Below are 12,533 nucleotides of genomic sequence, written 5' to 3' on the forward strand. Positions count from 1 at the left end.
GGGTGGGCATACAGATCCCTGCCAAGTTTTCTCAACACCATAGTATGGCAGGCAGGGTTGCCAACCTCAAGGTACTAGCTGGAGATCTCCTCCTATTACAACTGATCTCCAGCCGACAGAGATCAGTTCCCCTGGAGAACATGGCCGCTTTGGCAATTGGACTGTATGGCATTGAAGTCCCTCCCCAAACCCCACCCTCCTCAGGCTCCACCCCAAAAACCTCCCACTGGTGGCCTGGCAACCCTAAAGGCAGAGGAAATAGAAAGGGATTAATAGTACTACCCCTAACAGAGTTACATCCTTCTAAACCCATTACCTTTAATGGGCTTAAAAGAGTAACTCTGTTTAGGATGGCACGTACAATGGCATCATAAGGACACTTTCCTGGAAGTAATCCCCACTGAATAGACCTGAGTAGGATTCCGAATAGACCTGCTGAGGACTGCTCTCTAAATCTTCCACACGAAGGAAGAAGTGCAGTCAGTAAGCCCTTTCCCCTCCTGTTTTTTTTTTGCTCATGAGACTGAGATGTCAAAGACAAAGTAGTGGAACAAATTAATATAGCAAACTGTAATTAATCACAAATGCTATATTGTATTTATTCAAGAATTCAGCAAGATTTTAAGAATTAAAACAGCTGCCCTGCTTAAGAAAAGAGAACAAACTTAATCTATCATTAAAATCATTTCTCGCATTGGAGCATAGCCAGAGCTTTGGCTGTTTGGAAAAGGCCAAAGAATGATCTTGGGAATTACAAGCCAGTAAGCCTGACTTTAGAACTGGGTAAATTAGCTACAAAAAAAAATAATTAAAGATGGTGTGATGCGATAGGGGCGAACAGCAGGAAAGACTGTTGCCTTTGCAGCCTAATAAGATTTGTTGAGGGAGCCAGCAACGCAGTGGGGAAAGAAGAGGGCTGGCAGATAAAATGTATTAGACTTCTCCAAAGTCTTTGATAAAGTTCCTCAGAAGAGGCTATTAAGAAAACGAGGTGGGCACGGGGTGAGAGGGAAAGATCTGTTATGGATTAGGAGCTGGCTAAGAGATCACGGAAAACAATGCAAGAATAAATCATTGTGGGAGAAACTTAATAAGAAGGTTCTTCAAGTATACGTACTTCTACTCCATTCCGGTTCTGCATATTCATTTCCTACAAAAGCCTTCATTAAAACCCTATCAATTAAAACCGTATCGAAAATGCAGAGGAGCACTTTGCTCCTAGGAACGCTAGTCCCACCCCAGCTTTATGGAATAATGTATCTGTAAACTTTACCAAATTAAATTTGGCTGAAATAAAAGGCTTCAGGCTAGTGAACTGTGCAAGATTTTTCCTCAGACTCCCATTTTCAGGCTCCCATTTGACAGAGCAATACAAAGTCCCAGGGGCAGCTTTTTCACCACCTTTGTGAGGAGAGCACATTAAGGGTATGTTTGTAATATTTGTTTTGTTGCCAGAGAAGATTTTTTTAAAAATGGGAGGCTTAATTATGCTTATGTGAGAACAGCATAAGCTATGAGGAGTCTGATATGGATAAGATTAAAAATGTGCTATTAAAATGTATTTTTGTTTAAGCTCAACAGAAACCCAGAAATAGAGAACAAATATATTATATGTTAGAAATTGAACAGGGATATAAGTTACATTCACTCCCTGGGTAGATATATAATAATAATTATTATTTTTATATAATTGAACAGTAGACATAAGATTTGATGCATTATTATAATCCCCCATCCCCTTACCCCCCTTTTGTGTTTACGTACTTCTTTATTCTTCTGGAAAAATAAAACATATTTCTATAGAGGTGCTCATCCCTCGTGGGACAGGCTAGCGGTTGCCAGAGAATTTACTAATACTGCAGTCTCTACAATATCCCATATATAGTAATTATTATCCTAAGTGGAAATTATCTGTGCACAGAGGGGAAAAAAAAAGCAAATATCCTGCCATTTGTGGCTGAAATACTTTGCTGTGAGTATACCAGACTGGAAAACTCTGACCACACCTACAGCTGATGGCCAACAGTACATCCTGCCACACATTTTCAGCCATCATGATCTGCCCTTTGCTGTCAACAGCAGGCAGCAGTAGATCCCAAGCTTCGCATTTGTATGAATTGTAATATTTGAGTAAGCTACTGCTGCCGAAAGCAGGCAGGACCAAGAGGGCATTGTTGGAGGAAAACAGCTAGCCTCACTGCAGAAATAAGGAGTGCTTTGCAAATTGGTCAAGGGTATCTCAATCAGTGCTTAAACATGACACCTAGCATTGATGTAGTTCTTCATCTACCAACTCAGTATAATTCACAGTCACATCTGAACACCTTTGGCATAACCTCATAGAGCCCCTTCACCTACTGAAATGAAAACTAAGCATATGTAACTGGAAGGAATGCAGAGTCTTCCCCGTTTATCCCCCTCTCCATGTCCTTCTCCTATAGCTACCTTGGGGGGCCAAGGTCTGTCTTCTTACACATTAAGGCAGCCACATCCTCTTGAGCTGGAGGGAGTGGAGCGATTCAAACTGGGGTCTTACCAGCCTCTAAGCCCAGCCACTGCACCAGGCCTCTAAAAACAGCAATGTCAAGAGGCACTCGCTCATCTTTTCCTTGCACAGCCAATTCATTGAATGAACCTCTAAAATAACTGAACTATGACACGCACCCTCCCCCAGTGCGAGAAGTCTAGATTCTCAGTGAGCAGCCCAGGATATAAGCTGGGTTGCCAGGCCCCTCTTCGCCACCGGTGGGAGGTTTTTGGGGCAGAGCCTGAGGAGCGTGGGGTTTGGGGAGGGACTTCAATGCCATAGAGTCCAATTACCCAAAGCGGCCACTTTCTCCAGATGAACTGATCTCTATCTAACTGCTGGAGACCAGTTGTAATAGCAGGAGATCTCCAGCTAGTATCTGGAGGTTGTAGTACAAAATTGTACACAGAAACCAATATGCACAGTGAGTATAACAAAATGCAAAAGTGTATTACATAACAAAGGGCAAAAATATTGCCAGCTATATACAAAGACTAAGATACAATATATATATGAAAGTCCCTTGTCTGTCACTCTCCAATATTCTTGTTTTGTAGGTGCAGTTTAGAGACTTTTTCAACTGGATGTATTCTGGTGTGACCCCATAATCAGGGAGGAAGAGGAAGACGGCTGTTTCCAGTTCTTCATCAGCCCCTCTTCATATCCATCATGTATCTCGTATTATAAATTCCAATCCCTTCTTAGGCCAACTTGCAAAGCTTCCCAGCTGGATACCATAAAGCTTGCAAAGGTTCCAAGGTGGATACCATCTGGAGGTTGAGAACCCTAGCTATAAGCCACTGACCACATGTAGGCATGTGGGTTCTGATGGGACTGTCTTGCACAATGGATTCCCCGGAACTCTCTAGTACATGATTCCTTTCCATGCACAGATAGACCAACCGAGCAAGAATTAAAAGGCAGCAGAAGCGAGAGCCTTCCCCGCGTGTTGCCCAGTGCCATCTCTGGAAGCCCACGCATTAGGGTTGCCAGGTCCCTCTTCGCCACCAGCGGGAGGTTTTTGGGGCGGAGCCTGAGGAGGGCGGGGTATGGGGAGGGACTTCACTGCCATAGAATCCAATTGCCAAAGCAGCCATTTTTCTCCAGGTGATCTGATCTCTATCGGCTGGAGATCAGTTGTAATAGCAGGAGATCTCCAGCTAGAGGTTAAACTAATGTAATCAATACGTATGCTGACTAAACACAGTTGAATGAAATAACAGCACCAGCTCAATCTAATCGAATAGTTATATTACAATCATGAAAATGAATTTAGTATAAGAGGTATAAATTAAATTCATATACATCTTATACTAAATTCTCTTATACTAAATTCATATACCTCTTATACTAAATTCATTTTCATGATTGTAATATAACTATTCGATTAGATTGAGCTGGTGCTGTTATTTCAGTACCTGGAGGTTGGCAACCCTACCACGCACGCTACCCATGCACCAGCATCAAGGGCTCTGAATCCACTGGCGCTCCTGAACTTGCCTACCGGTGGGGCAACTAACAAGACCAGATCACGAAAGCTACAGCTTTTTTTCTCATCCCCCAGTCAGGGTTGCTCTAACTCACTGGTTCCCAACCGGGGGTCTGTGGACCCCCAGGGGTCCGCGAGAACTAAATTAAGGTCCCCGAAATAAAGTTATAAACCCATAATAAATTAATATTTTCAATTAAAAGTTCTCTATGATAAAAATATATATTCAAACATGATTCTAAGTTTAATGTTTAACAGTTATGATTAAAGTTTATTTTCAAATTCCCGGAATTTTTATTTTGGACCTTGGGGTCCCTGCACCGAACAAAAAAGTCCTAGTGGTCCCTGGTCAAAAAAAAAGGTTGGGAACCAATGCTCTAACTAATCTGAAGAGGGGGAGAAAGAGTGAGAAGAGAACTCCCGGGAGCGGACCGCGGAGAGAACCCCCTCCACCTCCAATGAGCGTGGAGGATCCGCCACTCGCCTCGATCATTGGTCGCCGCGCCCGCCCCCGCCTCCTCCAATCCCCTCCTTTGTTTAGGGTTAACGGGGTGAGGAGGGGCGCGGTTGCCCGTCAAGGCCTCCGGCCAATAAGAGGGCTGGCATGCGAGCCGGCCTTTGGCCCCGCCCCCTCTCCCAATTAGCTGCGACTCCCCTCCCCGCCTCTTAGTTCGGCGCTGCGCTGCAGCCTCCCTATTCGCCGGGCGGTCATTTGCGTCACCGCTTCCCCCCCGCCTCTCCTCTCGCTGCGCTCCCTCTCTCGGCGCCGCGACTGGCTGCCGCAGCTGTCACAGGAGACCTCTTCTCCCCACTCGGTAATCCGATTGGCCGCCACCCCCCCTCCCCTGTCAGCGCTCACCGTCCCTCACACCCCTCCCTGCAATCATGGCCGTTGGAGCGCCTCCGAGACGCCTCTCCTTTATCCCGCCCACCCGCTATCAGTCAGGCCCATCCTCTCTTCCGGCCCGCCTCCCGCAGCTGGCGATTGGCTGAGCGGGGCGTCAGTGCTTTCGGGAGGCCAATGGCAGGCCCGGGGCGTGTGTGAGGAGGCGGCGCGCGCGCGGCGGCCGGCCCGGTGGTGGTGGTTGTGGTAGCGGCGGAGAAGGAAGCGGCGGCCGCACAGGAGGGGCCGCGACGGCAGGGGGGGGGTTGTCAGCAGCAGCGGCGGAAACGGAAGCAGCGGCAGGAGGAGGCGAAGGAGGAAGAGGCGGGCGGAGAGGAGGCGGCGGCAGCAACGGCAGTAACGGCAGCGGCGCGCGCGCCTGCCTAGTCCCGGTCGCGAGGAGGAGGCGGTGGAGGAGGATGTGGCGCGCGGAGGGGAAATGGCCGCCGAAAACAAGCCGGAAGGTGAGCGGCCGTGAGGGGGCGGCGAAGGAGGAGAGCGAGGGGGAAGGGACGGGCCGTGAGGGCAGCGCGCGCGCGAGCACGCATGCGCGCGACCCTTTTCGAATCTTCCCCCTTTTTTCGCCCCGCCGCTCGCCGGCCGTGGGGGCGGGGAGCGGCTCGCCCAAAGTTCCCCGGAACTGCAGGCGGTCATCGCCTGTCCCGCCGGGGGGCCCGTGCTTGCAACTGCCCCTGGAGGGAGGGGCTAGTGCAGGGGGGGAGCACCGGGAAGCCCCTCCCCTGGCCCCTCCCTCCTGCTTTGCATGCCCTCTTAGCATGCCAAGGGGAGGCGCGTGGGTGGTCGTGCCCAGGGGGCAGCCCACCCCCCCCCCGGGAAAGCAGGCCAGCCCTGCACTCTCCATAGCATGCATGTGTGCCATAAATGCCCCTCCTTCGGAATGGGGAAGCAAAAAAAGGAGGGAGGGGGCGGGCGAGACACCTGGGCACGGGGGAGAGAGAGAGAGAGAGTCCTCGCGTGAAGGTTGCCCGCTCTGTAGAGCGCAATGGGGGGCATGTTCTGAAATTAGGCTCTTGTCAGGAGGTGATGACGTGGTTGAGGTAAGGTCCTGGGTTTCGAGAGGGTGGGTGCCCGGCAGCTGTCACATGCTCGCGCGCTCGTAATGCGCTCTTGCACATCAGAGACGTAAGCGTCTCTTTTTCTCTGCGCGCGGGCCGTTGCCAGTAGGTCAGGCTCGAGAAGGCAACCTGTTCTTGCCTGGTGCTGGGAAGGTTTGGGAAAGTTGCACCCGAGCTCTGAGACAAGAGTGTAAGGTGTTGGTGCTTATCTACAGGGGAAGAGGGGGGAGTGTGGGCTCGAGTTCTCCGTGGTCCTAGAAAAGTCGTAGTTGTTCTGCTTTCAATTTTTTAAAACTCTCATTGGACAAGTGCTCTTCTGCATTATCTCTAGTCACAGGGATCACAGAAGAGGGGGCTTCTCCCCTTGCACTAGGAAATATTGGAGAAATTAGTTATTTAACTCATCAAGGCAAAAATCTAGCTATGATGGCTGGCACAGGCAAGGTGAAGCCCGCTTGTGAAGGCAGGCTAAGACACGGGTGTGCTTTGAAGTCAAAAGCACTCATTGCATTTTTGCGCACTTGTGTGGCAGGTGTGCAGGTTCCTGCCATTCTCAAAGCTGGGAGGAAGGGGGGTATTTCTGTCGGCTGCCCTGAAATGGGAGCTGGGCATTGGTGGGGTAAGGGGCAAGTGCAGGGGGAACATAAATCCTGTTCTTCCTTGGCACCCAACATGGTCAGAGCAAAGCCCTTGTACATTTCGCTTCTTGAATCTGTGCAAAGTGGTGGGTGTAGAATTGCTCGTCCTTCGGCCATAGAGGTCGGGACTGTTTCTTGCACATACTCAGGGACGTAAGCTGAAAGAGAAAAAAGAGCATGCGTATTCACGATTCTCCCTGGTAATGTCCTGTGCGACTCCTATAATAGGTATGGCGATGGACAGGCCATGTGAAAACAGCCCATTTGCGGTTTCCTCTTTAGAGGATAGGGCAGATCTTGTGGATGACGGATAACTGTATCTCCTGGTATCAAGGGCGTTGCTAACATCTGCCCCGTGGTATTGTTCAAAGAAAAGATGGCATTGCTGATTGGAGGTGCCTGTCAGTGCACGGTAGGTGCAGAGAAGAGCGTATAGAAGAACTGATTTGTAGTCCGTGGCCCTTTATATGGATCTGTATGGTCATCCACATATGGGGGATAAAGTCCAATGTTCTGTTCAGATATCTGCTAAGAGGCATCTTATATGGAGAAAGGAACGTGTTTATGTTATTTTCTCCGGCCCTATGCATATGTTTATAACTGGCCTATATGCCTCCTTTGTATGGTCTTCTCTTATTCTCACTGTGTGTTTTGCATCTGGATAGTCTTTCATCCCTAAATGGCAAGGACTCATAGTTCTGCCTTAGGCTTACTAAAGTTTTACTACTCGTTTTTCATGGTGTAAAGCCATCTGACAGAGGGCATACATTTAATGTGATTGGTCAACTCTCTGCCATTGCACCTTCAGCCCCTCGCACCTTTTTTGGTTTTTCCATTCATGCCCCAGTGGGTGGTTCAGTAGAAGGTAGCTACTCCTTTGTAGGTGTTCTCCACATGTCTTGTGCTCTCGAGGCAGGCAGAACCTTACACTAGTTGGTAATGTCAACGGGCGCTGCTAGCCGTCGGTGGTGGAGGGAGGATGGGCATTCTTAATTTTAGGTTAGACTTCTCAAAGTTAGGACAGCTGCCATCTACTCTTGATTGGGAGTTTGATTTGTTCATCATCTAGGTGGTGTGTATGTGAATTACTTATTCGTTGTAGTTTCCCCACACTCTTTACATATATATGAAGTAAGGTGTCAGCACCCCCCCCCCCATTTTGGCAAGCAGTCCACCCAGAAGGCAAAAGAGTGTGTAGAGTTGAGAGACCAGTGTGCCCTGTTCTCTATAGTAAATGCTGCAAGTTCTTTCAAATAACATTGTTACTCTCTTGCTAGTAGATGATGTCCATCAGCCCCAACCTCTTGTTACATTCAGAATTCCCCCCCCCCCCCTTTAACTGGTCAGTTTTCATCTTTCTCACCACTATCAAATTGATTTGGTTACATATACTACTTGCGCAAATCAAGAGTTCTGTCTTAGTGTTTGGGACAAGTGTAGATATATTTAGACTCTGAATTCAATCTGCTGGGGTTGCTCGCCAGATCTCCTTCTTTTGTGCCCCTCTCCCCCCACCACTAATCTATAGGTTGTAATGTATGCTTGCATTCTCATAGTCACACGGGTGTTCATTACTTCAGTCCCATGGAACGGATTTTGAACGTCCAGTAGCTTCAAAGTGAACATGCACTTCCATTCTTGTTTGAATTGCGTGAGTAGTGCGACTTTGCCTTGTGGTGGCAAAGGTCAGTTTTTAAAAATTAAACTACATTTTGAAATGCAAGTGCAACGTAGTATGTTTTTATAATTATAAAAATATGATTAGCTGTAGATGTACTTTGTGTGTATTGTGTGTTTGATTAACTTTTAAGGATGATCACATCTTAACTGAACAAAATGTTGGCGGTTTTATAAAATAAGATGCTGTAGCTTGATCGCATTTTAAGTACTGGTTTACAAGGAGAGACTAGTAAATGCATTCCCTGAAATGATGATTGATAGGAATGTATATGTCCTATCTAAGGCTAAAATAGTATATCAAATAATGTGCTTTTACATGTTCTTTTATCTTTTTTTTAAGCCGTAAATCTAGTAAGATCAAATTGCTTTTGTGGTTGGATTCTCCACAAGGAATTGAGATTTTTGTTTGTTGTAGCATAGTAAATAGTGTTGCTTCAGAGTTCCGGTGTGTCTTGGAATCACTGAACAGTTCCTAATAGCTACAAAGTATGACCTGTGAGCAGGTGAATTAAAAGCCTGGGCATTCTTGGTGAAAGTCGAAGGAGGAGAATTCAGTTTTGAAAAACCAGAAGATCAAAGATAAGGCTTTTGTTGCATATCCACAAGGGGGTAGTGATGTACTGTCTAAAATATTTGTACTAGAAGTGTTGGCCGATCCCTTTAAAAATACGTTAAATATACAGATCAAGGTTGTATATTTGCATTTTAACTTAATGAAATATTTTTAAAAATGCAAAAGTAAATATTTTAAAGAATTAAATGTCCTTGATTTTGGTCGTGTGGCTATTTGGTCCTTTGCCTGGTCAGGTTTTTCTGCCCACCCGTTCAGTTCCCGTATCCACACATTCTTGCTGGTCACACATTAAAGACATGAAGTATTCTTTCCACATAATTCTTCAGAAGCCATAAGATGGAATGAGGGGGTGGGGAGGGAAGCTGTGCCCAAACTTTAGCCATATGGATGTAATAATAGGTTCATTATGACAAGCAGGGAATGTTTATGGTTGAGACTGAAAATGAAACCCCAAACAGTATAAAAAAAAACCATATGTAGTTGTTTTATTTTCTGTTTTTAGTATTCCCCCCCTCATCATTTACATAACATAGTCAGAAGCATAATGCCACATCTCATGTTTGTGTAACACCAGCAGGGCTGGAAATGTATTTTGGATTTCTAGATGTCAGCATCATTTTTTTAAAATAATGGGAGCCAGCGTGGTGGTGGTTTGAGCAGTGGTTTGGACCGGTGGACTCTGATCTGGAGAACCGGGTTTGATTCCCCACTCCTCCACATGAGCGGCGGAGGCTAATCTGGTGAACTGGATTTGTTTCCCCACTCCTCCACATGAAGCCAGCTGGGTGACCTTGGGCTAGTTACAGCTCTCTCAGCCTAACCTACCTCACAGGGTGTCTGTTGTGGGGAAGGGAAGGTGATTGTAAGCCGGTTTGAGTCTCCCTTAAGTGGTAGAGAAAGTCAGCATATAAAAACCAACTCTTCTTCTTAATGTCTACTATCAAATTAAGCGCAAGCCCCGGCACACTGCTAGGCGCACACGTGACCAGACATTTCGGGCATCCTGGGACATTTCCAGTCCTGTGCGATGAAACTGAGGCAGGCTGCCTGTTTTCTTGTGCAAGCTTTTGCTCTAACACGTATGTGTACATAAAGGCCTGAAGTACCTGTTTTGTTTGGCGCTTGTGCCACAGCAATATGGAATGTGTTATTGTTAGTGTGTTTGCTTTGTTCAGCAGTAGAAGGGAATAAGCAGTATGCAATGCTAACATTTTTTTTTTTATGTGATAGGGGGAAGGAATGGCATTCAGTCCTGTGCGTAGAGTTCCTAGTGCATTAAAAGCCCTCATTTGCAACTCTCCATATTAGACTGAAAAGCCCCAATGCCTTTTCTGCCTCTGCACAATAACTGTCTTGAGCTTCTGAATCCATTCTTTCTTCATATGCTGGTTCTTTGATCTGTAGTAGGGTCAGGGCATGTACATCATCATAGTAATGGTGATGTGAATCAGGATAACACAGATGAAATGGGGGAGGAAATGGAGAACACCATGCTGGCTTGCCTTTTAAGCTTTTCCGGTGGATGTACAGCAGTGTTTTCCCACATAAAAATTCATTTTGATGTACTGTTTCAGCCTAAGTGTTAAGGCGAGTGGATTTCTCATGGATTCATAGTTAAACGATAACTTTGCTTCCATGATGCAATAAACTTTCTTGCTATAATACCTTCAGGAAGTGTAGTTCTTTTGGGACTTCTTGCATCTGAAGTTAGCTCTGACCCACAAAAGCTTATGCTGCAATAAATTTTTGTTGGTGTTTCAAGTGCCCCTGGACTCCTGTTTAGTTTGGGGACATAAACAGCTACTGTGTGTCGATTAACGTACAAGGTTGCTTATTTCCATAATTTGGTATTGCACAAGGTTTACCATAAACCTTGACCTCATCCTCTGTTTTTGATATGGTGGCTTTGTGCAATTTTGTCTATCATGTTATGGTGTCTACTCATGTTTTGGTCAATTGAAATGGTCCTTACATTTTGTTTCCCCCAATAGCTTATGTGGTTCATGCAGGGAGTCAGCATGGGGTGGAGTGTGTGCATACTACTAATGAACATTCCGCCATGTGAGTACACTGTATTCCAGACCTTGTGACTTTTGGATAGAGCATCTTACCCTCGCTGGTGTGAGTGGATGTTCTGCGTCTGAGTGAAGTCAAGCTTGTATTACATAATTTTAAAATAGGCTACACTGTCCTTTGCAGAAGCCTGGATTATTCTTGACAGCCTGACAATCATTTTTCCAACTCGGCAAATATTTGTTGTAGTTTTAGTGAGCAGACTTACTCTCTTCTCTCCTTTTTCTCCCCCCACCTTGTATTTTTCCAGGAGAGAAATGACAAAATATTCATTGGTTAATCACATGCTACTTAACCTCTGTCAGAAATATAAAGGGAGCCGTTTCTCTCCTTTTTAATGATTGTACGAAGGCAAGGATCTCACTAGTGGTGTTAATAATCGGAGATGCTGTTCCGGTTAACTTATAAAACTTAATGTTTAATATTAATCTCTGGACTTAACTGTGTGTGAAATCAGGTGGGCTGACCATCCTCTGGACTGCTGTTCTTTTTATAGATTGCATGGGTAAGGCATAGTTGGTAGAGCTGTACAATATCTTAGGACATTCTGTATGTATTGGAGGGCAGGCCAGTCTCAATGGTAGAGCATCTGCTTGGCATGCAGAAGGTCCCAGGTTCAATGCCCGGCATCTCCAGTTAAAGAGACTGGGCAGGTAGCTGATGTGAAAGACCCCTGCATGAGACCCCAGAGAGCCGCTGCCAATCTGAGTAGACAATACTGACTTTGATGGACCAAGGGTCTGATTCAGTATAAGGCAGCTTCATGTATTCGTGAGCCATAGAAGGACAGGCTCTAGTAGATGCCGAGCGTATCACCTTGAGCAGGGGAACTGCTAGAAGGTGGCAACCAGGAGATTACTGTTGGCCCATGGAGACATGTATGGGGAGAGACCATCCTTTGGTGGTGGATTTGTGCTAGATTCGCATTGGAAGAGGTATGAGTAAAGCAGTTGTGTTTGTCCATGGAGATGGCCTCTCAGACTGCTGCTGATATGTACTTGCTCAACCTACAGATAACATATTGTCGAAAATCAATTTTTTCCCATTTTTCCTTTCTATTCCAACATGTAAACATTCTGGAAGATATCCAAGGAGGTATCTGTTGGTCTTGATGGGGTGGGGGATATTTTTAAGGAAACTGATAGGGTCGCCCTTTGTGTAGTTACTCCAGTCTGTTGAAATGGGCTTTGAGTAACTCTGTATAGGATCCACATTGTGATTCTTCTAATCCTTCTGGGAGATGACACCTATTGGTATGGTGTGAATCTTGGACTGATTCCTTGGTCATTTGAGCCACAGAAATTCCCGGGCCAGAACTCGGTACTTATAGAATCATAATGTTGTGTTTTTCCCAGGTTGCCAGCCAAACATATATATTCAAAGGGTGTGCTTAGATTTTGGAGCATTTAGCATTTAAGTGAATATTTATGCCAGGGCATAAAAATTGATATGGAGACAATGAGTAGTCAACAGGTGAGTACAGATGACTACTCGGGGTGGATTCTCTGGATGAGCATTGTATAGTTGTCGATTAGTTTATTAGTGAGCTACAGCTTGAAATAATGGCACTCTTACGTTGGTCTTTGGACAGTT

General features: G+C 45.9%; 1 protein-coding gene across 5 annotated transcripts in view; it reads left to right on the top strand.

Moving 5' to 3' along the window:
* The first annotated feature begins 5,295 nt into the window (after positions 1-5,295).
* CAMTA1 (calmodulin binding transcription activator 1) overlaps positions 5,296-12,533 on the top strand; it is an 815,188-nt gene continuing 807,950 nt past the window's right edge. For all 5 annotated transcript variants that reach the window (XM_056865058.1, XM_056865060.1, XM_056865059.1 and 2 more), the window contains exon 1: positions 5,296-5,363. In XM_056865058.1, the coding sequence (XP_056721036.1) occupies positions 5,339-5,363 (25 nt within the window). In that variant the 5' untranslated portion in view covers positions 5,296-5,338. The remainder of the gene's footprint in view (positions 5,364-12,533) is intronic.

The sequence above is a fragment of the Euleptes europaea genome, chromosome 19 (assembly GCF_029931775.1).
Source record: "Euleptes europaea isolate rEulEur1 chromosome 19, rEulEur1.hap1, whole genome shotgun sequence".
NCBI lineage: Eukaryota > Metazoa > Chordata > Lepidosauria > Squamata > Sphaerodactylidae > Euleptes > Euleptes europaea.